General features: G+C 45.9%; 2 protein-coding genes across 4 annotated transcripts in view; both read right to left on the bottom strand.

Annotated features, from left to right (window-relative positions):
* LOC309708881 (uncharacterized protein) overlaps positions 1-18326 on the bottom strand; it is a 30841-nt gene extending 12515 nt beyond the window's left edge. Inside the window, exons 1-6 of one of the 2 annotated variants that reach the window (XM_082537207.1) lie at positions 17847-18326; positions 14796-14887; positions 14590-14704; positions 12481-12620; positions 5328-5421; positions 4932-5047 (exon numbers count right to left, since the gene is read on the bottom strand). In XM_082537207.1, coding sequence (XP_082393333.1) covers positions 4932-5047; positions 5328-5421; positions 12481-12620; positions 14590-14704; positions 14796-14887; positions 17847-18141 — 852 coding nt within the window. In that variant the 5' untranslated portion in view covers positions 18142-18326. The remainder of the gene's footprint in view (positions 1-4931; positions 5048-5327; positions 5422-12480; positions 12621-14589; positions 14705-14795; positions 14888-17846) is intronic. The other variant, XM_082537208.1, reaches the window with a different exon arrangement.
* A 3430-nt stretch (positions 18327-21756) lies between these two features.
* Positions 21757-25719, bottom strand: LOC309708670 (uncharacterized protein). Of its 2 annotated transcripts, none has more exons than XM_082536913.1 (5): positions 25508-25719; positions 24938-25361; positions 24235-24311; positions 23113-23224; positions 21757-23030 (listed from the first exon to the last, which is right to left on the bottom strand). In XM_082536913.1, the coding sequence occupies exons 2-5, from the start codon at positions 25209-25211 to the stop codon at positions 22006-22008; spliced, it is 1488 nt and encodes a 495-aa protein (XP_082393039.1). In that variant the 5' UTR covers positions 25212-25361; positions 25508-25719; the 3' UTR covers positions 21757-22005. The 2 variants fall into 2 exon arrangements, with proteins under 2 accessions (XP_082393039.1, XP_082393038.1); XM_082536912.1 differs by having other exon boundaries at positions 21758-23030; positions 23113-23227; positions 25508-25718.
* Between the last annotated feature and the right edge of the window lie 371 nt (positions 25720-26090).

Genomic DNA, 26090 nt, shown 5'->3' with positions numbered 1-26090 from the left:
TGCATTGAATCATATCTGTTATTAATCTCTGTCTCTCTTCCACAGCATGTCTTTATCCCGTCTTCCTTCTCTCACCCCAAACGGTGGCAGCAGATGGCCCCGCCCCTCCCTGAGCCTGGTTCTGCCGGAGGTTTCTTCTTCTTCTTCTTCTTGTTGGGTTTTTCTCTGTATGTGTTACTGTAGGGTCTACCTTACAATATGAAGCGCCTTGAGGCGACTGTTGTTGTCATTTGCCACTATATAAATAAAATTGAATTGAATTAAATTTTAATCATTAGAGAAAAAATGACCAATAATCATCCCACAGATGTAATATTATCTAGAGCTACTCTTAGTACCATTGATGTTAAGTTAGACTCTTTTTCTCCAATTGATCTTTCTGAGTTAACTTCAATAATTACTTCCTCCAAACCTTCAACGTGTCTTTTAGACCCCATTCCTACAAAACTGCTCAAAGAAGTCCTGCCATTAATTAATTCTTCGATCTTAAATATGATCAACCTATCTCTAATGATCGGCTATGTACCACAGGCCTTCAAGCTAGCTGTAGTTAAACCTTTACTCAAAAAGCATCTCTAGACCCAGCAGTCTTAGCTAATTATAGGCCAATCTCCAACCTTCCTTTATATCAAACATCCTTGAAAGAGTAGTTGTCAAACAGCTAACAGATCATCTGCAGAGGTTTATTTGAAGAGTTTCAGTCAGGTTTCAGAGCTCAGCACAGCACAGAAACAGCTTTAGTGAAGGTTACAAATGATCTTCTTATGGCCTCTGACAGTGGACTCATCTCTGTGCTTGTCCTGCTAGACCTCAGTGCAGCGTTCGATACTGTCGACCCTAATATCCTATTAGAGGGATTAGAACATGCTGTAGGTATTACAGGTACTGCACTGCAGTGGTTTGTATCATATCTATCAAATAGACTCCAGTTTGTGCATGTAAATGGAGAGTCCTCTTCACACACTGAGGTTAATTATGGAGTTCCACAGGGTTCAGTGCTAGGACCAATTCTGTTTACATTATACATGCTTCCCTTAGGCAGCATCATTAGAAGACATAGCATACATTTACACTGCTATGCAGATGACACCCAGCTCTATCTGTCCATGAAGCCAGATAACACACACCAATGAGTTAACCCTTTAAGCGCCATCATAGAACCAAGAGCCAGAGCTTATCTTTATATTTTTACATGCTGTAGTGCCATTTTTAGGAGTATTTCAAGTTGCTATACATCAGTACAAGGCCATTTACACCATGATAAGGGAAAGACCATCTCTGAATTGAGGAGGGGGCCTAATTGGGTACATCTGTCACCATCTTACAATGCTGTGATTGCAGCCATTCCCCAACTCTCTGTGGATGGTACTCATGGTTATTGATCAGTGGTTGTTGATCAATGGTCATGACAATTTGCATATTAATGAAGGAACTGACCTCCCAGCCCATTGTTCCTTCAGTCAGATGTATGTGTGGTGTGTTAACATGAGTGCAGCATTTCACTGTATATGTTATTTGTAGCTGGAGTGTGTGTGTGTGTGTGTGGTGGGGAGCAGAGTTGGGGTGTTCATGTTAAGATGGTTTTGAACCTTTGTATCTGTAAGAGAAATATATTCAGAGCTCTGGAAAACGACTCGAGTCTGTTGTGGTTGTTTTTTTCCATCATCTGGTCCTCTTCATGTTAACCACCAACCGCGACACCTATGAAACTACGTGTAATCTAACATAAATTAATGGGTATGTGCAATGTTATAGCTCAAAGTTGAATGTTTTCTAAGCAGAGAGCAGTAGAAACGGGAGAACTGCCAGGTTATTGCACACCACTGGAAACCAGTAAGGCTGCAGTTTGTGTCCATGTTTGTCCAGACTTTTGTAAAAGTAAAGACTAAATGAATTTACGAGGTTCAATTTTATTTTATTTAAATGGTGTCAAATGACAACAACAGTCACCTCCAAGTGGCAGAAAGATTAAGGTCAACAATTTAATATAAGACCAAATGTGAAATAGGATTATGATGCAGACAAACAGCCAGAAAAGTTCAGTTATTACTTTTAAACATAAGATACACATTTGACAGAATTAGTGTATGAATTTTTGTGCTTGCAAAAATCTGTGTTGTCAGATCACAGTGACCTTGACCTCTGACCACCAGTCCCAGTAAACATGTGTGCCAATCTTCAAGAAATACTCACAAGGGCTTCCTAAGAGTTTGTATTCATGACACCAGAATGGGCTAACAATCTATTACATGGATAAAACACACATACATAAAATAAAGATTTCTGCTTTTATTTTGAAATTGTAAATGTTGAACAGTGGCTCACTTATCACTCCGGTCTAAAGCACACACATTTTCTAATGACCAAAAGGCTTCAGTTAAAAAATGAATCAAAAACTTTCAGTCAAATGTTCTCATGGTGAGCTTTAGAGCTGTGAGAATGAACACTTACTGCTTTCACTTCCTGTCAACAGTATGGAATAGATTTGACTGGAACTGCCCTTGGGCACACACAGCAACACTTAGCATGACTTTACACAACATGAGTTACATAAAAAACTGGATCTGCATCTTTAGAGGCCTAATAACCTGCTAGCATGCTAAAGCTGAAACAAAACAAGTGTTGTGTTTTCAAAAGGTGAAGCTAATATACTCAAGGTAAACGTCTGACTTTGGAGACCACAGGCCAAACCAAGCAAAGCAATGCTAAACCCCAACAAATGCCCTTACTGAGTGTCTCACTTAAATGCAATATATTATTTAGGATGTCTGTAGCTCAGGAGGTAGAGCAGGACACAATCATGTGAAGGCTGCTCCAGTCTACGTGCTTTGGACAGGACTAACCCAACTTGCTCTCTGATGCATCCCTTGGAGTGAATGTTTGACAGAAAGCACTTAAGCATAGAAAAAGTAGAAGTGCTTTGAATAGAGAATCACTACCTAAGAACGAGTCAATTTACACCACTAACAGCCAGGGTACACGCTACATTTCCTGAAGCCTATTTTAACCTCAGGGCACCATCCATCCATCCACTTCCACTTATCCTTTCCAGGGTCGTGGTGTGTGCTGGAGCCTATCCCAGCTGTCATAGGGCGAGAGGCGGGGTACACCCTGGACAGGTCGCCAGTCTGTCGCAGGGCCAACACACAGAGACAGACAACCATTCGCACTCACATTCACGCACAGATTCACACCTATGGGCAATTTAGATTAATCAATTAACCTATCCCCACTAATCACACCAGGACACGATTTTTAAAATAAGGCTACCGTATTTTCTGCACTATAAGGCGCACTTAAAATCCTTTAATTTTCTCAAAACTCGACAGCGCGACTTATAATCTGGTGCGCCTTATGTATGAATTCTGGTTGTGCTTACTGACCTGATCCGACTTTATGTGCTACACGGCGCTGGAAAATCTGTCAAAAGTGTTTTAGTACGACGTTGGTAAGCTACGAAGGCGCACCGCTTGGAGCATTACGGCTACCGTAGTCAGGAGCCTCGCAGAGTAATCTGGGTCCTAAACTCCGTCCACTTCAGGTCCCAAAGTCAAACGAACACTGCGGCATCACTGAGAGTTAAAAACTGTCTAAATTCTTTCATCTGTAATAAAATTATCAGCTTTGTTGCTTTACCAGGTGCAACAATTAAGTTTAACATCCTGGCATCCATGAAAACAGGATTTATTAAAATTTAATGAAGCTAGAAGTTAGCAGGAAGTTAGCTCGCTAGCTTCCACCTAAACATGACATACCATGTTCTGACTGAGAGATTTCTGAAACAAATTCAAACGTACAGCTCTGCTATCACTTCCAACATAAATGAGGACAGAAAACTAAACAGCAGTGATGTTTGTAGGGTTACTGAAGTTGGGCTAGCTGGTATATAATGATGTGCTACGTGATTGCTAGCAACACAGCTATGTTAGCATAGCATAAACAGTGAAGCTGGAGGATGAATGTTAACTTTTTTCCACTCGATAAAAGTTAATGTGAGGGTTCCTGATAGTTAGAGACAAATGCAGTCGCATGGCAGGATGCTGTAAAAGGACCAAACTTCAGCCAGGAGAACAACTGAGATAATCCATCCACAATACGAGGTTAGTCATTCATATACTGCAACAACATGGGAATAGAGCAGCTGTGATTGAATACAGCATTAATGAATCAATGGTACGGACGTCGAAGAAGCAAGAAGAATGAGTATATAATTATTATAATATAATCCAGTGCGCCTAATGGTCTGAAAAATACAGTACTCATTAACAGTGTGTTAGCCCTTTCATCTAAGATGTTCCTGACTGTATGGCCATGTTTTGTGGATGGTGTCTCTTTAGGTGTTTTTTCAGGTTGCTGGGGTCAGAAAACTTTTCGGGGCAGAGCGAGCACTGGTACGGTCGCTCCCCTGTGTGGATGTTCCTGTGGATCTTCAAATTCCACAACTGGGAGAATTTTTTACCACAGATGGTGCAGCCATATGGCTTTTCTCCAGTATGGGTTCTCATATGAGATTCCAAATTTGCTGGAGCAGGAAACCTTTTCCCACAGAAACTACAGACACAATCCCTCTTCGTGGGATTTTTTGGGCCCTGACTTGGACCTGGGTGCAGATACTGTTGAGACCCCTGGACTGACAGGTGTCCTGCTTGCGTCTGACTTGACACCTGACTTTGGCTGGACTCATCTGACAGATCAATAACAGGAAGCTTCTGCTCAAAGGGATAAGTGGGCAACTTTCTAGAATTCTCAGCGGCTGATCCCCTCTCTGTTGCGTTCTCAGCAGCCGATCCCCTCCCAGAGCTGCCAGGCTCTCCTCCAGTGAGTGTGCCAGGCAAGTATGAGAGTGGAGCGAAGTGTGAGGACAGCCCTGGAAGGCTCTCACTGTAACCGCCCCCCCTATTAGTCCACAGCGAAGAATGGCCACAGCTGACCTCTGAGAAGCCCCGCCCAGAGTCCTGCAGGTCGGACAGCCGATTGGTGGACATCTGTGTGGTTTCATCAAAGGACAGCACTCCTCTGCAGTCGTCTGTACTGGACTCCACCAACCCTGGACACAGACAGATTCAGAGTCAAGTTCTCACCCAGCTAGGGTTAAATGGACTCAACATTCTCACAGGGTTTTCTGGAGCGAGAATCCTTGATGTAGGGCAAAACATCAGATGATGCAATATGATGACTGACGACTCAGTTCTATTTTATTTATATAGCACCAAATGACAGCAACAGTAGCCCTCGAGGGGACACGTTTGATGTCATCAGGCTGCTGTAGTCGGAGTCAGAACACTTCCTAAACTGATCTACAGTTCACAGTGAACGGGTCTGCTCACCCTCCTGTATGCTGAGGCACGGCCGGTTCCGAGGTCTCGTCATTGGCTCCACCTCCTCCACCTTCACCAGCACCACATCTGGCTCCTCATCCTTCTGCCCACACAAAGAAAACATAGGAACTGTCTGATGCAATACACAACACGATACCAGTGAAAACTGTGAAAAAAGAATACGAACTCAAGTATAGTGAAGTTTATTTAGACATCAAAGTCACAAAGTACTGTACAATCACTCCAAAACAATTAATAGCAATACAGAACCATGAAAAAAGCCCCGCCCCTCCCTGAGCCTGGTTCTGCTGGAGGTTTCTTCCTGTTAAAAGGGAGTTTTTCCTTCCCACTGTTTTTCTCTGTATGTAGTATTGTAGGGTCGACCTTACAGTATAAAGCACCTTGAGGCGACTGTTGTTGTGATTTGGCGCTGTGTAAATAAAACTGAATTGAATAACAAACCAAAGGACGTCAGCAGAAAGCCGGATTACACAGAAAAGTTTTGAACTGTGTTTTGAAAGACTCCACAGAGTTGACTGAACAGAGCCGGGAACAGACTCAAGCGCTCTGTGCCGCCCAGTCTTCAGTCTTATACGAGCAAAAACTATTAGGTTTTGAGCTTGTGAGCAAAGACCGCAGACAGCAAGTATTTTGGAGCTTGTCTCTATGTAAGTGTGAGAATTTGAAAATCTAAAATCAACTGAAAGCCCCTGAAAATTAATAAAAGGGTAATGTGAACTTGCTAGGTGCAGCATGTTGTATGACTGGGAGGCATGAATGAGACGATACACATATCCTGGTAAAAAGCATTACAGTGGTCTAGGCACGCTGACGCATGAACGGTTTCCTCTGGTTCAGAGCACAACACTACAGCTCACAGTTTAGAGTAGAAAAGAAACAGGAGCGTGACATCGACCCTATACATGTGAGCCAACGTTCAGAATTAAACATGACATCAAGATTAGGAAAACGGGTCTTCACAGAGGAGCTGATTCTTGAATACATATCAGCAGGAGCTATAATGTAGCCTCAGTCTTGTTGGAACTAAAGATAATATATATATTTATTATTGGAGAGGCGGTCACAATTCTGGGATAAACAGTGAACTAGTGTGGACAGCCTATCCAGCTGCTGAGGCTCAAACATTTGTCTGCGCCACAGAAACAAGAAACACTAGAAAAGGACGTTAAAGGAAAACAACAATGGCCCCACACTGAACCTTTTGAGCCCCACAGCTTAGAGATGCAGTATAAAAGGAGAACTTGCTCACCCAAATACAATGTCCTTCCAGATAAATAAGAAGAAAACCAGTCTAGTGCTGAGCTGGAGATACCAGCCAAAACACTGAGCCTATTAAATATTATGGTAACAGAATCAAACGCAGCGCGGAGGTCAAGAAATATGAGTAAACAACAATTTACTGGTTTCCACCTTGGTCAAAACCGGACTAGCTCGTTATCCTCTTCAGGTTATTTGAGGGAGTTTGTCCAATCAGTCTGCAGGTGTTCGGTGGGAGAGACATTCAGTCACGTCCCTCAGGGGATCCTGTGGGCGGGGCTTCAGGAGTATGTGGTCTGGTCCATTTAGTCCCTCAGAACTGCAGTGACAGCTTGGTCCATACTGCCTGCCTGAGCCGTCCCTGTTGGAAGGTATATTTTTTGGTGGTCCCAAGAGGTCATGTGGTGGCTTTAGCTCAGGAAGTAGAGCAGGTCATCCTCCTCCTCTACTGCCGAATTGGGCAGGATACTAACTTGCTCTTCAGCGTAATTGTTAGATACAAAGCACTTAAGTATAGTAAAAATGCTTGAATGAATGGATGCTGTGTAAAAATCTTTGAGTGCTCAGCGTAGAGAAGCACTAGAGTAGAGCTGTGACTTCCTGCAACCTCTCTCAGGTGGCTTGGGAGCACCTCTGGATGGCCAGGGAGCAGGAGATCTGGGTTTTCTGCTTGACTGCCACCCCCACGAGTTGTTAGAAAATGGATGAATGGACAAATGTGATTTCTGTGTTATTATCACTGATTTGAAGTAACCTCTGCAGTAGGGGTGGGTTTTGATTATCGATTTATCAATTAAAATCGATTCTGGCTTGGATAATGTGATATCGATTCATTAAAATCCTGAATCGATTTTTAAATGTAAATTTATTTTGCCCGAAACGCCAGAATCTCAGGTTAAACCTCACAAAATTCCAACAACCACCAAACAGCTCAAACAGTAAATGAGAGCAGGAACACGGATTCTGCACAAAGACGTAAACACAAAGCTCGACCCGCCGACGGATCAGGATCAGTGAGATGTCGCCTTTCTCACCGACGGCACGGACACGGTCGGGGCTGAAAGCCGACAGCTCGCTGAGTCTGATGTGTCGGCGGGTCGAGCTTTGTGTTTACGTCGTTTTTGCGCTGATTCTGAAGCTGTTAGTTTTATCGCTCTCCAAACAATATTGACCGAACCAGCAGCAAAAGAAGATCCAAACTACGCTTCACATAAACATCGTCATGAATTCACTCTGACTTTTGCTGTTTTGCTTCCACCACGATGCACAGCTCTCTCTCTCTCTCTCTCTCCAACAACAGTTTCCCGTCTAAAAATCTGTTTTCTGCATTATTCGCTTGCTTGTTACGCACAAGTCTACCGTTGTTTACAGCCTGTCGGACGCTGTTTTTTTCCTTTTACTTACTTCCGAAAAGAAAACCTAATTTCTGCTGTTCAATACTGAACAAATGTAAACTTTTTAAAATTGTGCAAAACTGCAAAACTCTCAGCTGTGTCTGTAAAACTGCTGTAAGTTTGCTCTGTTTCACTTCAGCAGCATCAGGTAATGTTCATGTGTTGATTCATGGTCTTCTTTCATTTTTGATCTACTGCAGAATATTTTTATAAAATCCAGGGCAGGAAATTCTCCTTCATGTTTTTCTGTGTTTTATCTTCAGCTACTTTGACACAAAGGCCTCTGCTGTGACGCTCACACCTTTGATAAAGTCTCACAAGTGTCAGCTTTCTTTTTATAGATATAAAAATATGGAAATGTACTGATGCATGATCAGAATTATAATATTTCTGACTGTCTGAGGCAAAATTTCCCCGACTCAAATCGAATGGAATCGTGGATCGAATCGATTCTAGAAATCAGTGACGATACCCAGCCTAGTATGCAGTACAACAGCCGAGGACGCCTTCATGCAGGTGTCAAGGGTTACATCTGAAGCTTTATTTATCATTTATCAGCTGTAATGTTTCTGCAGGGTCTGAAAACAAATAACCCACGCATTTGAGGTAAAAGACAACATTTTATTCCTTAATGAAATGATGCATGCAGAAAGTGGAAACCTACCAAAATGAGCAATGCTCTGACGCTAACATGAGCTACAAACAAATGTAGACTCTGTAACTAAAATACTTTGCAATTCAAACAAAGCCATTTCAGATCAATTCCAACCCAACAGCGTGTGACAAACATCACTGTTACTAACTGCTAGGTTAGCAGTGTTCATGCTTAGCACAGTCTCCCTCCCAAAGGTTAAAACAGCCAGTCTGTAAATGTGACTGGACACATTTTAATGTAACAGCTGATGTAAACGTGCTTTTGTGGGCCACAAACCTTTGACAGCAGGTCACTACGTGCACTGACGGCAGCACGGTTTCAGGTCTCGTCACACATCGTATTCCTCTGTGCCACAGTGAGGGCGAGTCACGTCGTTGCACTGGCTGACGCGCTCGTTCACTACCGAGAGCGCGCTGCAGTTTGTCCCCTGGTACAGTAGTGATACACACATTAATCTGCTGTCTGCACATCTCACTGATCAAACTAATGCAGCTTCATCCACAGCAGCACAGGTAAAGGTAGCACAGTGCTGAGCCTTTGAACAACATGTGCTCTTAACCCGGGTGTAGGGCTGTGCGATATGACCAAAATCCCAAATCACAACCATATATATCACAAAATAGTGAATTTGCTGTAAATTCTGTGAATCTCGGCCGACTCGACCTGCGTGAAGTGTTTTCAGCTGGGCGTCGTGTACCTGCAGTCGAGTGTTTAGACCGATGCATTAAACAGCCTGCAGAGTGTAGAGAGTCTAAGGTTTATTTGGAGCACCTGACGGCTCTTTTTGCTTCTCGTCCGTAAACTCTCTCCGTACTCTGTCAGGGGATTCTTGTGTAGGTGTTACGGCCCTGGCCATAATGTGTCGTGGTGGCTGTTTTTCGTTCTGCCTGTCTGTGTCTTTAAAAGTCTCTGCAGGTCCCTGATTGGAGAAGCTGACGGCTGCTGATTGGTCCCCTGATCATGTGGCTGCTTTGAAAATCTGTCACCAGCAGCTGACAGCAGCCAGTGTTGCCAACTTCGTCGCTATATTTAGCGAGTTTTCAGACCCCTTAGCGACATTTTTTCTAAAAAGCGACTAGCGACAAATCTGGCGACTTTTTCTGGTGTTACTGGAGACTTATTTATGACGACTTTTTGACGTGAAAATGCGTATCGCTCTTTTTCTCAACAAGCAGCGGTGCTGCCGTGGACACCTCACCCGTGCCAAAGCGCTCACGGGCGGACGATAGTCCTCCCCAGCTGCTATCAGGGCAGGAGACGTTCACACCTGTGCATCCAAACGGCAAATGAATCGCGTATGAGCGAAGCCGCTGCTCCGCACTGACTGTAACGCAGTCAGTTCTTCTTTTACTCTTTTACTCTTATGCTGTTTTGTGGATCACAAGGTTTAAAACTACTTATAAACACACACACAAAGTAACTCCACCAGAGCGCCTGTTTCGGGTCACTTTTGCCGGTCCAAGCCCGGGTAAAGGAGCAGGGTTGGAATTGTGACATTAAAAAACAATAACTGCTAAAAGAAATTTAATTCGTAGTTCTAAATAAACTCTAAATGCATTTAGGACGTTTTTTACTCACTTTATGTCTCTTCCACGATATTATTTCTCTCTCCAACAGCATAGGTTACAATTACATTAGCATGACCAATTATGCAGATTAGGCGATGACGTCATTTGGCGACTTCTAGCGACTTTTAGGACAGCCAATAGCGATTTTCCTTACTGAGGAGTTGGCAACACTGACAGCAGCAGCAGACCCATGCTTGGCCTCCAGACCCTGTGTTACTCGCGTGTGTGCTCCTGAGGATTGCTGAGCTTCTGTATGTAGTGTGTAGTTTAGAGTCACGTGTAAATAGTCACTGAAGCCGAAGGGTGAGCTGCCTTGTTATTTTCTGTATTATTTTCTCCTGTTTATTCAGTTGGGGCATTTGTCTTTGGTTTGTTCTTTTTATCACGTAGGGTTCAGGTAGCACCCCCTTGACTGGTTTTGTTTGTTATTTTGGCCTTTGTTCAGCCCGGAGTCACGCTTCAGTTTAGGCACAATAAACCACTTTCACATCTAAATCGGCTGTGGTGTGGTTTTGGGGACCAGGGCGGGGTCACTCTTCTTTCAGCTTATGCTTCGTTCCTGTACCCCTCGACAGGGGCGTAACAGTAGGTGGTAGAAGAGGTTTGTCATGTTTGAGTCTGAGACCAGTTTGCACCATGATTGTTCTGGTCCGTGTCAGACTCTTCATAACCAAACCACGTCCGTGCTACAGAGGTGGCCCCTCGGTTACCAATAAGGTCCTCGATTTGTTTGGACTGGTCCTTCTGTTTGTCATCATTTCAGTTTATTTTGAAAAATCTCAACAGGATCTTAAGCTTTATTGTGAAAGGTTTATGTGGAAAATAAACAAGAGGACGGCGGAGCCTCATGCTGGGTTTACCGTCGTTGTTGCTAACGACAACATGTAAAAACAGGCGCTTGTCCGTCCGTAGTGTGGTTATATTAAATATAAGAGAAACAGAGAACGTTAAGAAATGAATGTAGCCACTACAGCGACCATCAGGACCATGATATTGCTGTAAACACTTTATTGTGTGACACCATGAAACAAACGACAGCGTAAAATGAAACGACGTTTTTATATCGCCATCAGAGACATAGCGTCCTGTCTTACAGCCCTGCCTGGGTGCTGATTTTGGTTCTACGACTGGAGATGTAACTTCAACCTTTTCTATTCAGCCTCCTGAAAATGTTTCAAGCATCTTTTTGTAAACTACGATTTGTTTTATCATAAAGTTATTATTTTAGACGCCATGAAACAAAATGCTATGTTGACGTGTTTTTTTACAAATCATACATCTATAACACCACAGCGTCTGGCTTACAGACGACGCCTGCACGGGGGCATACACAAACCAGCAGAGCGAGAACCAGGACACTGGACCTGACCAATCAGAGGAGGCCTGGCTGCCTGCTTTTACAGAAACACACACAGATGTGGAAGCAAACAGAGCTTCACTCTGCTTTACAGCTCTGCTGTAACGGCTAGCTGACACACTGCCCTGATTCCAATGTTGAGTATCATGTGGGAGGAGTGTAAATTTCACTCGTGTAAAAACAACGACTGTAGTCGCCACAGATTTACTTTCCATTCTGTCCAGCACAAAGCGGCCTTCCAGTGTCTCTGCACCTTTCACACAAATGCAGCTCATTTACCCTCCCAGGTCTCTGCGTTGTAAACGTCAGCGTGGCTCTTTTGTTGGTGTGTTTTCAGGTTTCTTATCCAGGCAAATCCCCTGCCACACACCCCACAGGTGTACGGTTTCTCCCCAGTGTGGACTCTCTGGTGTTTTCTCAGGTTCCCGGCCTCTGAGAACATCTTCCCGCATGTGGAGCAGCTGAAAGGCTTCTCCCCTGTGTGGACACGCTGGTGTATCTCCACTTTCTTGGGCCGGTTAAAAGCTTTGCCGCAGTAGCTGCAGGCAAACAGTCTTTCCCTGCCAGTGCGCGGGAACGCTTTGCTGCCGTCAGTGAAGGGCCGGGGCAAGGAAAACACGTTGTCATAGCGATTCCAGCCATTAACACCGGAAGAAGTTGACGGCAAATCGACGGCCGCCATCGAGTACGAACACGACGGACTCGTTCCTTCCACGTCAACATTTGAGGGCTCGTCAAAAAACTCCCCGACCAACGAGTGACCGGTTTTATCGATGTCACACAAGACGTCAAACTTTGAGTCGCTGCTGCCATCGTCGACGTACCGGTGTGGGATCGCCACTTCCTGCAGCGAGTCTCTGCCTTCAACAGAAGCAGTGAGTTCACACTTAAGAGGAGAGGAGCCACTGACCTCCACTCCCCTGCTGCCGGTAAGCTTCGTCCTGCACGCCTGGCTCTGCGACTGGGATCGAGTAGACACGGACTGGGCGTCCTGGTCCTCGGGGCCAGGCATCTGACCTTCAGCTCCATGAGGGACACACTCCATCAGCCCTTCAAACACAGAAAGAAAACTCAGTTTACCATTACACTCAATTAGTAGAGCACTATTCTATAATGCTAACTGCTATTTAAGTACTGGCTGTAACACGTGTGGATACGCAGCTCTGCACACTCTCAGGGAAAACAGGGAGACGACTTTCAGAGTCACAGATGTAGAACGAGGCACAACAACGTTTCTCCAAAGTCTCTAACAGATACCGTTGGCTGCTGCCGTCACAGAGTCGCCACGGAAGCTTTCTGTCGGATGGCCTTCCTCACCGGGCCAAAGAAAGAACCAGCAATCATTCCCTTTGTGAGTGACTCCATTAACCACCACACTGTGAAACCTCCTCTGAGGTCTCTAATATGTTAAATAGATTCTTGTATGAAAATATTTTAGCAGATCTGCACAGAGTCTGACTGGCAGCATATTGATTGTTGGGCGGTCACACCGCCCATCGTTACTGAAGCAGCGTGGGCTCAAACCTGACAGAGGAGCCTGGAGAACTGAAGACCACATCGATATCTGAGCTTACAGCCTAAGACCAGAAACTACTGCTGTTTGAGCTCTCTGCAGTTTCACAACACGACACATCAAATCTCAGAAATAAGAGACGACTTTCTTACCACGACGGTCTAAGCAGGATATAAAATATGCAAGGAAATGTCCACCGACTCTCACATGTGAACTTTACCTGCCCCTGCTCATCATCACACTCGGTGTGGGAGGAGTCACAGCTGTTATGAAGCAACATGGCTGTAACAGCGTGTCCTGTTTGGCTTTGCATTGTTTTAATGTTTTTAATATACGAGCTGTTCTACAGTGTTTTAACTCTTTCATGGTCAAACATGTTTCATATCCAAACAAACAGCTTTAGAGGATATGAAACCCTGCTGTGCTCTGTTCTACCTGCAGCACTCATGTCCTGAAATATGTGAACCTCTCTGTTGTAGAAATTATAAAAACTCCTCAATGCATTGTTTTTGCTTGGATGCATGTGATGCAGAGCGCAGCTTGTAAGCACGCTGCTTAGAGCTGCAGTTTACATTTGTGCCTAAAAGCAGACCTGCTGTAGGAGCGTACAACAACACGCAACCGCACAGCAAACCTGAGAGCAGCCACACGCTCGCTCTGTGTGAGGCTAACACACACACTCTGATCTGATGCAGCAGATCTGAGCTTTTTGTTCCTCCTCTTCATGTAAAACTCCTCCAGGAGGACAGAGCACCGTCTTCATGTCCGAGTTTAGGCTGTACGAGTACAGTCAGAGCTACAAATGTGTACGATGTGAGCCTACCTACTCTACAAATGTAAAGCTTTGCCTTCTGAGGACTTGAGTGCTTCAATCCAAACACAAATGTGACCAAGAAACTATTTTACTGACACCTACATCCTAACCTGAATACTGTCTGTGCACACCAGCGTCTAAACCTACAGGTCACACCTGTCACTCACTAACACACTTATTTACTCATTTAGGACGTTTTCTTTAAAAAGTATCATTTTAATGACACATAAAAGGGTTCAGTTGTACAGATGTTGTACAGATGTTGCATCCAGTTAAACGACAGTAGTGATTTGTTCACCATGACAGACCTGTGTGCCGTCTCTTTGGATGGGTTAGTATTGTTATTATCTGATCACGGTCACTCTGAGTGCTCTCCCAGTGGGAATCCCCACACGCTCAGCTGTGTGTCTGTGTTGGGACCACTCATGCTTTATGTCCACGGTCAACTTCAGAATTACCAACTAACCTAACATGCATGTGTGTGGACTGTGGGAGGAGCAAACCCACAGAAAAAAGCCGAGCCTTGTTCCTCTGAGGCGACGCCTCCAACCACGTGCATGTGCGGTTTAAACTACGACCGATTTGATCGAAGGTGTTAAGATTTTTAAACTGCAGCACGGCATGTTGCGTGGAAATGTCCCAGTGTCAGTACTCGTCCACTCAGCAGCCTTAGTGTTTCTGTCTGTACTCACCATCATCTCCTATAAGTGACGTACTCTGCTCCGCTTCATCTCGAGACGTGGCTGCCTGCACCTTCTCCTCTTTCACCAGCACTGCCTCCGGCTCCACCAGCTCCACATCTGGAGACTGCACAGCAACACGGAATCGTCTCTCAGTCAGCCAATAGCAGCTTCACACAGCAGCGTGCACATACGCTAACCTGTGATGATGTGCCTACCTTACTGTGCATGCTTTCAGACAGGATCAGTTCACCGGTTGCGTCTCCGCTGGGCCACAGAAGCACCTCCCTCTGCTGGTCAAACACGTCACCTACACGACAGAAAAGCAGCTGTCTTCAAATGCCGATGTTATTCTCATGTTTGGCTCACATATTACACTATTGGAAGTGAACGCTAACACGGCTCTGTGTCAGTGTAAATAGATCCCGCCCCTCCGTCCCTATAGGGCAGTAATGGCAGAGCCCACCTGTTTATTTTAACCGTGATGTGGGTGTGACGGTGTGTTTGACAGGCACAAGTTACTTATTTTACTGTGTTCAGCTGTATCAGCATTTTACCAGAGAAACTTTATTTTATTCAATATTTCAATGTTACAGTTGAAGTATTTTGAGAACATGCATCCATAATATTCATCTTCCTGTTTCCCCATCATCCCTGTTATTAACCTCTGTCTCTCTTCCACAGCATGTCTTTATCCTGTTGCAGCAGATGGCCCCGCCCTCCCTGAGCCTGGTTCTGCTGGAGGTTTCTTCCTGTTAAAAGGGAGTTTTTCCTTCCCACTGTCGCCAAAGTGCTGCTCATAGGGGCTCATATGATTGTTGGGTTTTCTCTGCATCTACTGTACAATATAAAGCACCTTGAGGCGACTGTTGTTGTGATTTGGCGCTGTGTAAATAAAACTGAATTAGAAAACAAACAAAAAAAAGAGTCTTATCATGTAATACTATGTTTTTTTGCTAAACATTTGTTTCAGTTTGATTTTGTCTAAAATGTGATGTGTACATTGCTGGGGATTTTTGTGCACGTGCCATGCATTCACACTCAAACATCAGCTGGCGTTCTGCATAAATCACGTGTTTGATTATTCCTGCCATTTAAACTTTGTACACTTCCTGATCCAAGTGAAAGTGTTGAGCTGTTCCTCTCCATCTCAAACACACTTTCAGATGCTAACCTGCAGCACGGCCAACACTATGTGATTAATAAAGTGTCACATTGTGATATAATGGCATTTACATTCTCTAATGCACAGAACGATGACACAAACGCGTCAGCCTCAGAGGCAGATTTATTTCAAAGGATCTACGTCAACGTTCTCCTGACGGCACTTCGCATGACACGCACAACCGTGGAAACAACAAAGCCCTGTTTAACCACCTGAGGCAAAAAGACAGCGTGGAGTGCAGGCTATGAAGCTGGAGATACTAGCAGCCACTAATGTGCCACCCAAATGTAAATAAAGGACTCCACCGAGCGTCACTCGAGCGACGTGGTTACTCAAGTGTTTTGCCAAGTATTTGATTCAAATGGTGGGAACCAGAGACTTTAAACAGCTGGTTAGAAAGCTTAAAAAGGTTACATCATGGTTGGTTTATGTTGAGCAGTCATTTTATAGAGCAACAAAATCTGACTAACTGATAGCTCATGGAGAAGGGCTGGGATTCAGTTTGCACTTCTTCCACATCGATTTCAAACTGGATCAGGACGGGGGCAGAGATATACATCGTTTACGTGATCAAAACAGCAACCAAGCGAGCAACCCAGGTAGAATCGGAGCGGTCAGCCTCCGTTTCTACCTGAATCACTTTGAAGTCTCTGTGCTGGTTTCCATCTTTGCTCTGTGCTCAGACCTAAACACTAAGACAAAGATCACATGTGTGTCCTCATTAGGACAGAGGTTCGTGATGGTGTCACTTGGGACCAAAGCTCTGTGTAGCACCAACAGATTACAACACACATCTATGCCAGGCACTGCAGGGGGACACTAGAGTCCTCTGCTGTCATATCCATGTAACGAGGGCTGGCCAAATGACCGTCTGTGTGACCATCTTCTCGTCTCCTCTGCTGTTTGTAGTCTCTTCCCACCTGCACCTCTTTTTCAACTGATTCAGGGCTCTAGAGTGCGACCAAATTTCTCAAACAAAAAATCCTAGGTCACACAGGTGAGACCAGCCAGTCCCCACAACACTGAAAGTCTCCATGCGGTCAACAACAGACACACATTATGCCCATATCATGGTCTAACCAATCAAAGATAGTCTCTGATTGGCCATGGTCCAGATATTCCTGTAGGCCTATGTGTGTGCGTACGTTTGAAAGTGCAGGCGGATACAGAGAGGTGAGCAGCCTCGGCCTGACAGCAGCAGATGTAGCTGTGGGTAATGAGAAAAGATGAAAAGAAGAAAAAGGCCAAATCACAGGAGTTGGCCATGTGACTGCAATGGAGGACAGTCCATAAGATATCAAGCTGTGCCGACACCGAGATGTTCAGTTTGAAGCCCGTGAGACACTTTGAGGTCCTTTTAGATTTTCTTTTCATTGAATGTCTTGAGATGTTTTGAGGTTAAATTTCAGCTCAGTGAAGCGCTTTAAGCACTTTGTCAGTAACTTGTGTTTCTTGTAGAACTGAGCTCCAAATAAAGAACTTAATCATTTACAAATCAATATTGTCTGTATGGACAGCAATTTTTTTAAGTCAACATGTAAAACTGCGGTGTTAAGTGATGCAGTTGCACCTATCTTCTGTCCTGGTGCAGCTAAGAAAAACCGTTAGGCGCACCAGTGCAACCGTGGGAAGCCTTAGTCAGAGCCCTGTGACGTGTCTGAAATCACAGCGCAGGGTGACAAACATGAACCAAGATCGCGTTTGTCCCAAAGCCAAGAACGGGAGGCTCATTGTCACAAGGTACAAATAAGCTGAAAACAGCCGATCAGAAAAGAAGATGGGGTTATATGTAAATGCAGATTTGATGTAGGAGGCTTCTACATGTGCTCTGTAATGTGCCGGTATAACAGCTGATGGGCGGAGACGTTCATTTCATCGAGTCTCGATGAAGAGGTTTCTGAGTTTGCATGAATGAACCAGAGATGCTCGTGTGTCCACTTTGTGCCCTCTCTGCACACCGGAAAAACGAGCTAGGCACACTGTAGCCCCGGCTCTATCCAGGGCCCAGACTTTTTACAACATAATAAACGTGTGAGTGAAGAAAGCCTGATGTGGTTTCAGACTGGACTCTTCTTACTGCTCGGATTATTCGTGCTGACCGTACCGGCGGGGGTGGAGGGCTCTCGGGGCCTGTCGCTGCCGTTTATCTGCACCCTCGGCCGGCTGCTGTTCAGGGCACTCTCCCGGAGCCTTCTCTCGGCATTTCCCCGGGCCATCTTCAGCTCCAGCAGGTGTAGTTTCCTCTTCAGGGCCTTGTTCTCTCTCTGGCACTGAGACATCTGCAACCTCACCACCGCGTAGTCGTCGTCAACCAGCTTACAGATTTCCGCCACCGCTGCGTTTGCTAGGACCTCCATGATGGAGGCCAGCTGGGTCTGGAAGGCCAGGCGGTTGGACATGGCTGTTAGCCGCTGGCTGCTCGGTCTTTGCTCTTTCACTGCTCGAGTAGGACTAAGAAACTACTGGAGGTCGTTCACAGCATTGCAGCACAGCTAGCAGGTAAACACTAGCACCTCACCGCTAAAGTGCATCTCCTGTTTGACGGCGGCTCACAGCCAGTTTGCCGTAACAGCGCCACCCTCTGTTCCGGAGGATGTAATGCTGCTCGTAGCTCGGTGGCACTAAAGCTCCAACTTGTTCAGATGTGTGTTTGTCACCAGATCACCTGATTTAGCTACGACTCTGAATTTGTCTAATTCTGTAACAGCGGCTAAAATAACAGAGAAACATCAGACTGTGGCTGGATAACAATATCTCAATATCTTTTATAATCTCAGGTATGAGTGTACTGTATGACACAACTTCATTTCATCTGGCTGTGCTGATAGTTTTAAAAACAACTTGTCCAGCCACACATAAAGATACAGCAGCAACCTTCCTGTTAGTAAGTGATCTCTGCCTCCTGAGCTACAGCCACACCTACTGCTAAGCACAACACCTTCTGCTGTCATGTTTTTATCTATTAAATTATAAAAAATAATGATAACTGGGTGTGTATGCAAATGTAATCATTACAATTGTGGAACACTGAGACACGCACAAAGATCTAACTGCTGTCGTCTCGTACATAAAGCAGAATGTCTCCACAGAGAGGATGTGCAGGTAAACGGTGGTTCGGGTCAAGTCAGTGTAGCCACCTCTGAAGTGACAGCTCTGGAACATACAAATGACAAAGTGACAGCACACAGCAGAAATGATGAGCACAGCATGGCGAGGTTCACTGCAAACCTCCTACATATTTAATGACATCAACACTGAAACATGTCATGAAAGAATACTCGAAGGCAAAGTATTTGTTTTAGCTGCTACAGCCGATTACAGTCAGACACCAACACACACTAACACGACTCTGATATATATGTTTCACTTTACATCTTTTTACAGTCCTGTGATGTGTTGAAATGTGGACAATGAATGTCTGACATTAAAAGATTCATCTTCAGGCCTGGACCTGGAAAAAGCTTCTCCAGTCAGGCTCTGCATCCAAAAATAATAATAACAATAATCCAAATGTAATGCCCTCTCTTCACAACAGCTTATTACATTTCCATCAATTCAATATGAATGTGAAGTGCACACACATAAATGTAGTCAGCACAACGAGGAGGTGCGAGCTTGGGCAACAAGATGTGTTTCAACAAAGTGCCAACACGTCAGAGTCACTGCACAGGTCTGAGAAGGCCACTCGTCCACGATACTGTCATGATGACGCTGATACAGAGAGCATGGAATCAAACCGCGACTCCAGTTTTTCCCTTCTAACAAAGGGGAACCTTTAAAGTGCTTCAACGGAAGAGTCTGGAATTTTTTTACAACAACATTACTCAGTTTGTTATAGCTTTTGTAATCGTGCAGCAACATGGACTCCTAGCCGCTGCACAGCTGTGGTATCCTAGCCTTCCTGCAGCAGCCCGCCCCTCGCAGCTCCTCCCATCAAACCAGGACACGCGTCTTCTTCATATCAGCTAAAATAAGATGAAACCCACTGTCCCGCTACAACGTGCCTTCTATGTCCACTTTTCCTTTCGACTGTTCACCTTATCCGGGCCATAAAGACCTCTGATTGGAACTCTGGACTTTGGAAAGCAGAGCCCAGAAAAGGACCGTCAAAGAGATCGAGGCGATTATCCCAAGAGGACTGAGGAAAGCTGCAGCCCATCCACGGGACGAGAGTCAGCGCCGTGAATGCTGCCAGTCCTGACTCTGTGAATCGCACTCGTGGTCAGCGATCAATGTTCATGACAATTTGCATATTAATGTTTATGAAACGGAGCTAGTGGTGCTCGTGTCAGCTGTGCCGTGTGCACGGTGGGAAAGCTGCAGCCTGACCCGGATGGGCCGTGAAACGTTTCTCCCAAACAAAGCGCAGCATCCACACAAACACAGACAACGTTCTGGGATTTCCCTTCTTGGTTCTTGAGACATAACTAAGGTACTGTTACTGTGCCACATGTAGCACACTCTCTGTGTGCAGGATTGACTAATGTTCATTATGTTAATAATACATTCAAACATGAATTTGGCATATTGAGAGTCCCATTAATGACCGATGTTCTGATGTTAGACTAAAGAAAGTGCTCTGTGTTTGCAAACTTTATCAACCAATATTTAATGGATGGAATAAAGTCCACTCTTCTAAATAGAGCGATCACCTTCAACAGATGTGCAGATGCTGTTTGCCATCACTGCTTTATGTACATAGCACCAGGTAACAACAGTTAGGTGGAGAGTCTGCGCAGCAAAAGTCAGACTTTCTGTTGTCATTGCTACTTACAGCTGCTGACAGCATGAAATACAACATGCTGGAATCAGCAGCCGTGTCGCTGCCACTACACTGCACTGTCAGCTTCCAGCTTCATCTAGTCATGAACACCGATGTTTGATAAAAGCATGAGCCAAACTGGTACACAGTCATGCTCCTTGGGCCACGAGATTAAAATAGAGGTTCTGCCCTTTTATTTGCTCTCGACATCGCGGTTTTATTAAGGAGGGGTTTTCGTCACAGCTCACTCGAACGAGTTCTCAGAGTTTATTGTTAGACTCAGAGTTTAGTCTCAGTTTAGTCTCAGAGTCTAGTCTCAGAGTCTAGTCTCAGAGTCTAGTCTCAGAGTTTAGTCTCAGTTTAGTCTCAGAGTCTAGTCTCAGAGTCTAGTCTCAGAGTCTAGTCTCAGTCTAGTCTCAGAGTCTAGTCTCTGTTTAGTCTCAGTCTAGTCTCAGTCTAGTCTCAGTTTAGTCTCAGAGTCTAGTCTCAGAGTCTAGTCTCAGAGTCTAGTCTCAGTTTAGTCTGTTTAGTCTCAGAGTCTAGTCTCAGTCTAGTCTCAGAGTCTAGTCTCAGAGTCTAGTCTCAGAGTCTAGTCTCAGAGTCTAGTCTCAGTTTAGTCTCAGAGTCTAGTCTCAGAGTTTAGTCTCAGTTTAGTCTCAGAGTCTAGTCTCAGAGTCTAGTCTCAGTTTAGTCTCAGAGTCTAGTCTCAGAGTCTAGTCTCAGTTTAGTCTCAGAGTCTAGTCTCAGAGTCTAGTCTCAGAGTCTAGTCTCAGTTTAGTCTCAGAGTCTAGTCTCAGAGTTTAGTCTCAGTTTAGTCTCAGAGTCTAGTCTCAGAGTCTAGTCTCAGAGTTTAGTCTCAGTTTAGTCTCAGAGTCTAGTCTCAGTTTAGTCTCAGTTTAGTCTCAGAGTCTAGTCTCAGAGTCTAGTCTCAGAGTTTAGTCTCAGAGTCTAGTCTCAGTTTAGTCTCAGAGTTTAGTCTCAGTTTAGTCTCAGAGTCTAGTCTCAGAGTCTAGTCTCAGAGTCTAGTCTCAGAGTCTAGTCTCAGTTTAGTCTCAGAGTCTAGTCTCAGAGTCTAGTCTCAGAGTCTAGTCTCAGTCTAGTCTCAGAGTTTAGTCTCAGAGTTTAGTCTCAGTCTAGTCTCAGAGTTTAGTCTCAGAGTTTAGTCTCAGAGTCTAGTCTCAGAGTCTAGTCTCAGAGTCTAGTCTCAGTCTAGTCTCAGAGTTTAGTCTCAGAGTCTAGTCTCAGTTTAGTCTCAGAGTCTAGTCTCAGTTTAGTCTCAGAGTCTATCACAAACTCACCTGTGTGACCGTGTCTCACTGTCAAACCACCAATATGAAGACAGTGTGGGGTAGACCAACCGAAGAACTGATTTAGGACAAACATTTACAAACATTTACTCTGAACGTCATCATGACATCACCTCATCTACGCTCAAGCTACCATCTTTAAATGTTCACCATTTAGAGTCCAGAGTGTATCAGATGTTGCTACAGCATTCATGCTACAGGCCACACTGAGACTGTTGCCGGTGTCTGCGGACGCTACACATCTGGCTGAAGGACTGGCCGCAGCGCGAGCAGCTGTAGGGTTTCTCCTGTGTGTGAACTGTACGGTGCCTCTTCAGATGGCTCGATGAGATGAAACTCTTCCCGCACAGCGTGCATCGATAACGCCTCTCACCGGTGTGGATGAGGAGGTGAACCCGCAGGTTGTTGGGCTGGGCAAAACCCTTCCCACAGTGAGGGCAAGTGTAAGGTCTTTCCCCGGTGTGCACCCGCTGGTGCAACTCCAGGCCGGCCGTGCTGGGGAACACACGTCCGCACACAGCGCACGCCACCGGCTCTTTTGCGGCGGCGGTGCTGCTCCTGTAAGGCCGCCTCTGGCTGCTGGCAGTGCCAGTGGGAGCTGTCGGAGGAGGGGGAGGGGGTGGAGGTGGAGGGGGTGCAGCTACTACGGCGGCGGCAGCAGCAGCCATGTCGAAGGAGGCAGCAAAAGCAGCCATCTCGTGAGCGCCGCCTGTAAAGAGCATAGTCGGGGGGCCGTCGAGACTTTCTCCCCCTCCCTGTGAGGGGAAGGAGGCAGAAGGGTGCCCGCTGTCCGTGTTCCCCAAACCCAGCTGTGCTACTGCATAGGCTGCTCCCAGATGGCTGACACGCTCCTGCATCCAGGCCAGATCCAGGCCCAGGCTGTTGAGGCGGTCGCAGCTCGACTCATCAGAGGCTATAGTGGCCGACAGCTGAGAGGGATGAAGGTCATCTTCTGTGAGCTCATCTGTCTGGACCTCTGGCTTCAGAGCCATATCAGGTAGGCTCCCCGAAGGGTCCCTGCGAGCCGCTTCGGAGGCATGGACCCCCTCAGTGTTGCCTACGGGCTTAGCAGCCTTACGTTTTGCTCGAGGCCTGCAGGTCAGGTCCATCGTGGCATCAGCAGGAGAGGAGGACAGCTGTGATGTGGAGGATGTGAGGCTGCTGACGCTGGTGTCGAGGACAGTGTCAGCAGGGGGGCTTTCCTCGCTGGGCTCCAAAGCTGTAGAAGGACAGACAGTAACACTGAAACCATGTGAGCAGCCAACAAAACACTGATGTAACTGTGTGGGGGCCACACTCACCTGCAGAGAGGCCACACTCCGCCCTTATGTTAACCTCCACCTTCACGTCCAAGTTGCAGTCATCTCTCTCCTCTTTTTCCTGCTTCACCAGTGTCAACATCTTGGCTTCCTCCTGCTGAGAAAAGACAAACGAGTCTCACAGTTTCAGCTACTGCATCAATCATTTCTGTCCCACACAGCAGCCAAGACGCTGCGGACGCTGAAGGAAGACATTCAAGACTTTTTGCATCCAAAATAGAAATAACTGCACGTGTGCACACTGTGAGTGGAACCAGCTTCCAGTTTGGATTCAGGAGACAGACACTATCTCTACTTTCAAGATTAGGCTTCAAACTTTCCTTTTTGCTAAAGCATATAGTTAGGGCTGGACCAGGTGACCCTGAATCCTCCCTTAGTTATGCTGCAATAGACGTAGGCTGCCGGGGGATTCCCATGATGCACTGGGTGTTTCTTCTTCACTCACTATGTGTTAATAGACCTCTCTGCACTGAATCCTTAGTTGTTATCCATCTCTGTCTCTCTTCCACAGCATGTCTTTATCCTGTCTTCCTCCACTCACCCCTAACTGGTCTCAGGTGGCGGCTCCACCCTGAGCCTGGTTCTGCTGGAGGTTTCTTCCTGTTAAAAGGGAGTTTTTCCTTCCCACTGTCGCCAAAGTGCTTGCTCATTGTTGTGATTTCTCTGTGTCATTGTAGAGTCGACCTCACAGTATAAAGCACCTTGAGGTGACTGTTGCTGTGATTTGGAGCTGTATAAATAAAGCAGAATTTGAACCCAAACCATGAGCTTTTTCTAATTCAGTTTATGTTGTATTCCTAACTCCAACTGTTCCTTTTTAGGGCCTAAACCAATAGAACCCTTTAAAGATCCTGAACCTAACAAAGTAATGTTTTTAGAGTGAATAACATATGAAACATATGTTAGAGGGTGGACTCAGACACATCTGAGTCTAACCTTAGGATGTGGACCTTTTCTTTGTCACACGGTCACAGATCAACACTGACGAAAATAATGTTGGATTCTTGTATTAACAAAAACAGATTGCTCTTGGATTAGAGGTTCACAAAGTGCAGAGAGCTGAGGTTATATAACGTGCTAGCCTAGTGCACGATTCATCTTTACCTTTGAAACTGGATGAAAGGGTTTGCCTTCAGAAAGAGCCAGAGGAGGGGGTGCCAGGGGCTGATGGTCATCAGGTCCTGAAAAATAACACAGGACATTGAACATGTGCTCCCCCACGTGTTTCAGCTGTGTGTCACGCAGCCACATTATCAGACAGACACGCCACGCATCCCCACGTCTGATGTCTATGATCTGCCGTCATATTTGACGCACGGCGAGCTGTACCGTGTGGCAGCAGAAACTCGGCACACCTGGCAGTGTTTCCACTCTTCTCCAGTTTTGCTGCGCCTGTGTGAGCAGTGGCTTCCTGTTCTTCTGCTGCTGTAGCACATCTGTTCGATGTGCTGTGCACTCAGCCCCGCTCTTCTGCATACCTCGGTTGTAACGAGCTCTGATTTGCTCTAACATCAACTACACCTTTTCACCCGGAGAACTCACTGGATATTCTGCCTTTTGCTGAACTCCACAGGTGGCTGTGCAGGAAGAGCCCAGCAGATCAGCAGGTGCATGTTACACCAACCAGCATTTGAGGACACCTGAATCAGGTTTGCTGGGACAAAACATGCGAGCCATCTTTTACCATGCTCTTCATGGGAGACAGGACGAATTTCTCCGACTAGCACACGGGGCTGGATGCAGCAGTATAATCATTACTGAGCTCACAGCTGGATGGGTGGATGTGCAGGGTGTCCCGCTCCCCTACCTTTGGGCGGCCTAAAATGAGCCGTGTGATGCTCCTCGCGCTGACTCCGTCTCCTCATCCTCCTCTCACAGCTCCGCATCTTCACGTCCATGTCTCGCAGCCTCTGCCGCAGGGCTCGGTTCTCCTTCTCGCTCTTCTCCCGCTCCTGCTCCATCTGAGAGCGCAGCGCCGCGTAACCGTCGTCCACCAGTTTGCAAATTTCGGCTACCGCCGAGTTGGCCAGCATCTCTATGATGGAGGCGATCTGCGCTTGGAAGCCGACGCAGTCCGCCATCGTGGCCCGCGCTGTCGGAGTGCACGGACAGATGCGCGCGGCAGACGCTGCGGTGCACGGGCGTCAGGAGATCCGCGCACTGATGTGTGGCCGAAGACATGCACAGGCTCCCCGTCGGCCTCCTGGGCGCTGTCAGGTGGGAGTCGCCTGCTGATGACGTCAGTTTGTTGTTTAGTATCATGTCGCAGGCTGCCGCCCCACATGTGACAGCATCAGGTCACAAAAATAACCACCTGTGTGTGTGTGTGTGTGTGTGTGTGTGTGTGTGTGTGTGTGTGTGTTTTAAAGACACAGACCTTAATCATCAGACGTTCTGAGGTCTAAATCCTGACAGGAAGTGTTACCATGGCACTCCTGTGCAAGATGCAGGTGCGTGTGTGCTGTGGAGGGGCTGTGATGGCTCATCACACACACGCGGGTCACCTCTGCAGCGTCTCATGCTGCTACACAAGTCTGCCATCTGTAATCCAGTTTGAGATCCTTCCCAGACGCCTTAACGCCCACTCACCTCATGGGCCATCTAACCTCAGGAAATCACATGATAGGGCGGTGCCAGGTTTCACAGTGGGTTCACCTGAAACCTTGGCTGTATCCCAATTCAGGGTCTGCAGCCTTAAAGCTGCATTTTAAGGCCGATTATATGGGCTCAAAATGTGGTCATAACAAGGGCGTAGATTGTCATGGGCGGAAGGGACACGTCCCCACCAATATCCAGCGATTACTGAATTGTCCCCACCAATAATTTCAGACCAAACATTGTTACATTATGTCAGACGATTTTGTTTTATTTCATTATATATTTTTTGTTTATCTGAACACATACGTGTGTGTGTGTGTATATCTACATATATATTCGTATCTGTAAATGAAAATATATGT

This window comes from Aulonocara stuartgranti (assembly GCF_965226115.1).
Source record: "Aulonocara stuartgranti genome assembly, chromosome: 6".
NCBI classification, from domain to species: domain Eukaryota; kingdom Metazoa; phylum Chordata; class Actinopteri; order Cichliformes; family Cichlidae; genus Aulonocara; species Aulonocara stuartgranti.
This window is presented reverse-complemented; position numbering and strand designations above follow the sequence as displayed.

Bases quoted from the DNA above. Each gene is read 5' to 3' on its own strand.
- LOC309708670 (XM_082536912.1), bottom strand. From the start codon at position 25,211: ATGGCGGACTGCGTCGGCTTCCAAGCGCAGATCGCCTCCATCATAGAG. The intron at 23,228-24,234 runs GTAAAGATGAAT...GTCTTTTCTCAG, and splicing joins CCTTTCATCCAGTTTCAAAG to CAGGAGGAAGCCAAGATGTT. The intron at 23,031-23,112 runs GTGAGTGTGGCC...GTCCTTCTACAG, and splicing joins GGAGTGTGGCCTCTCTGCAG to CTTTGGAGCCCAGCGAGGAA.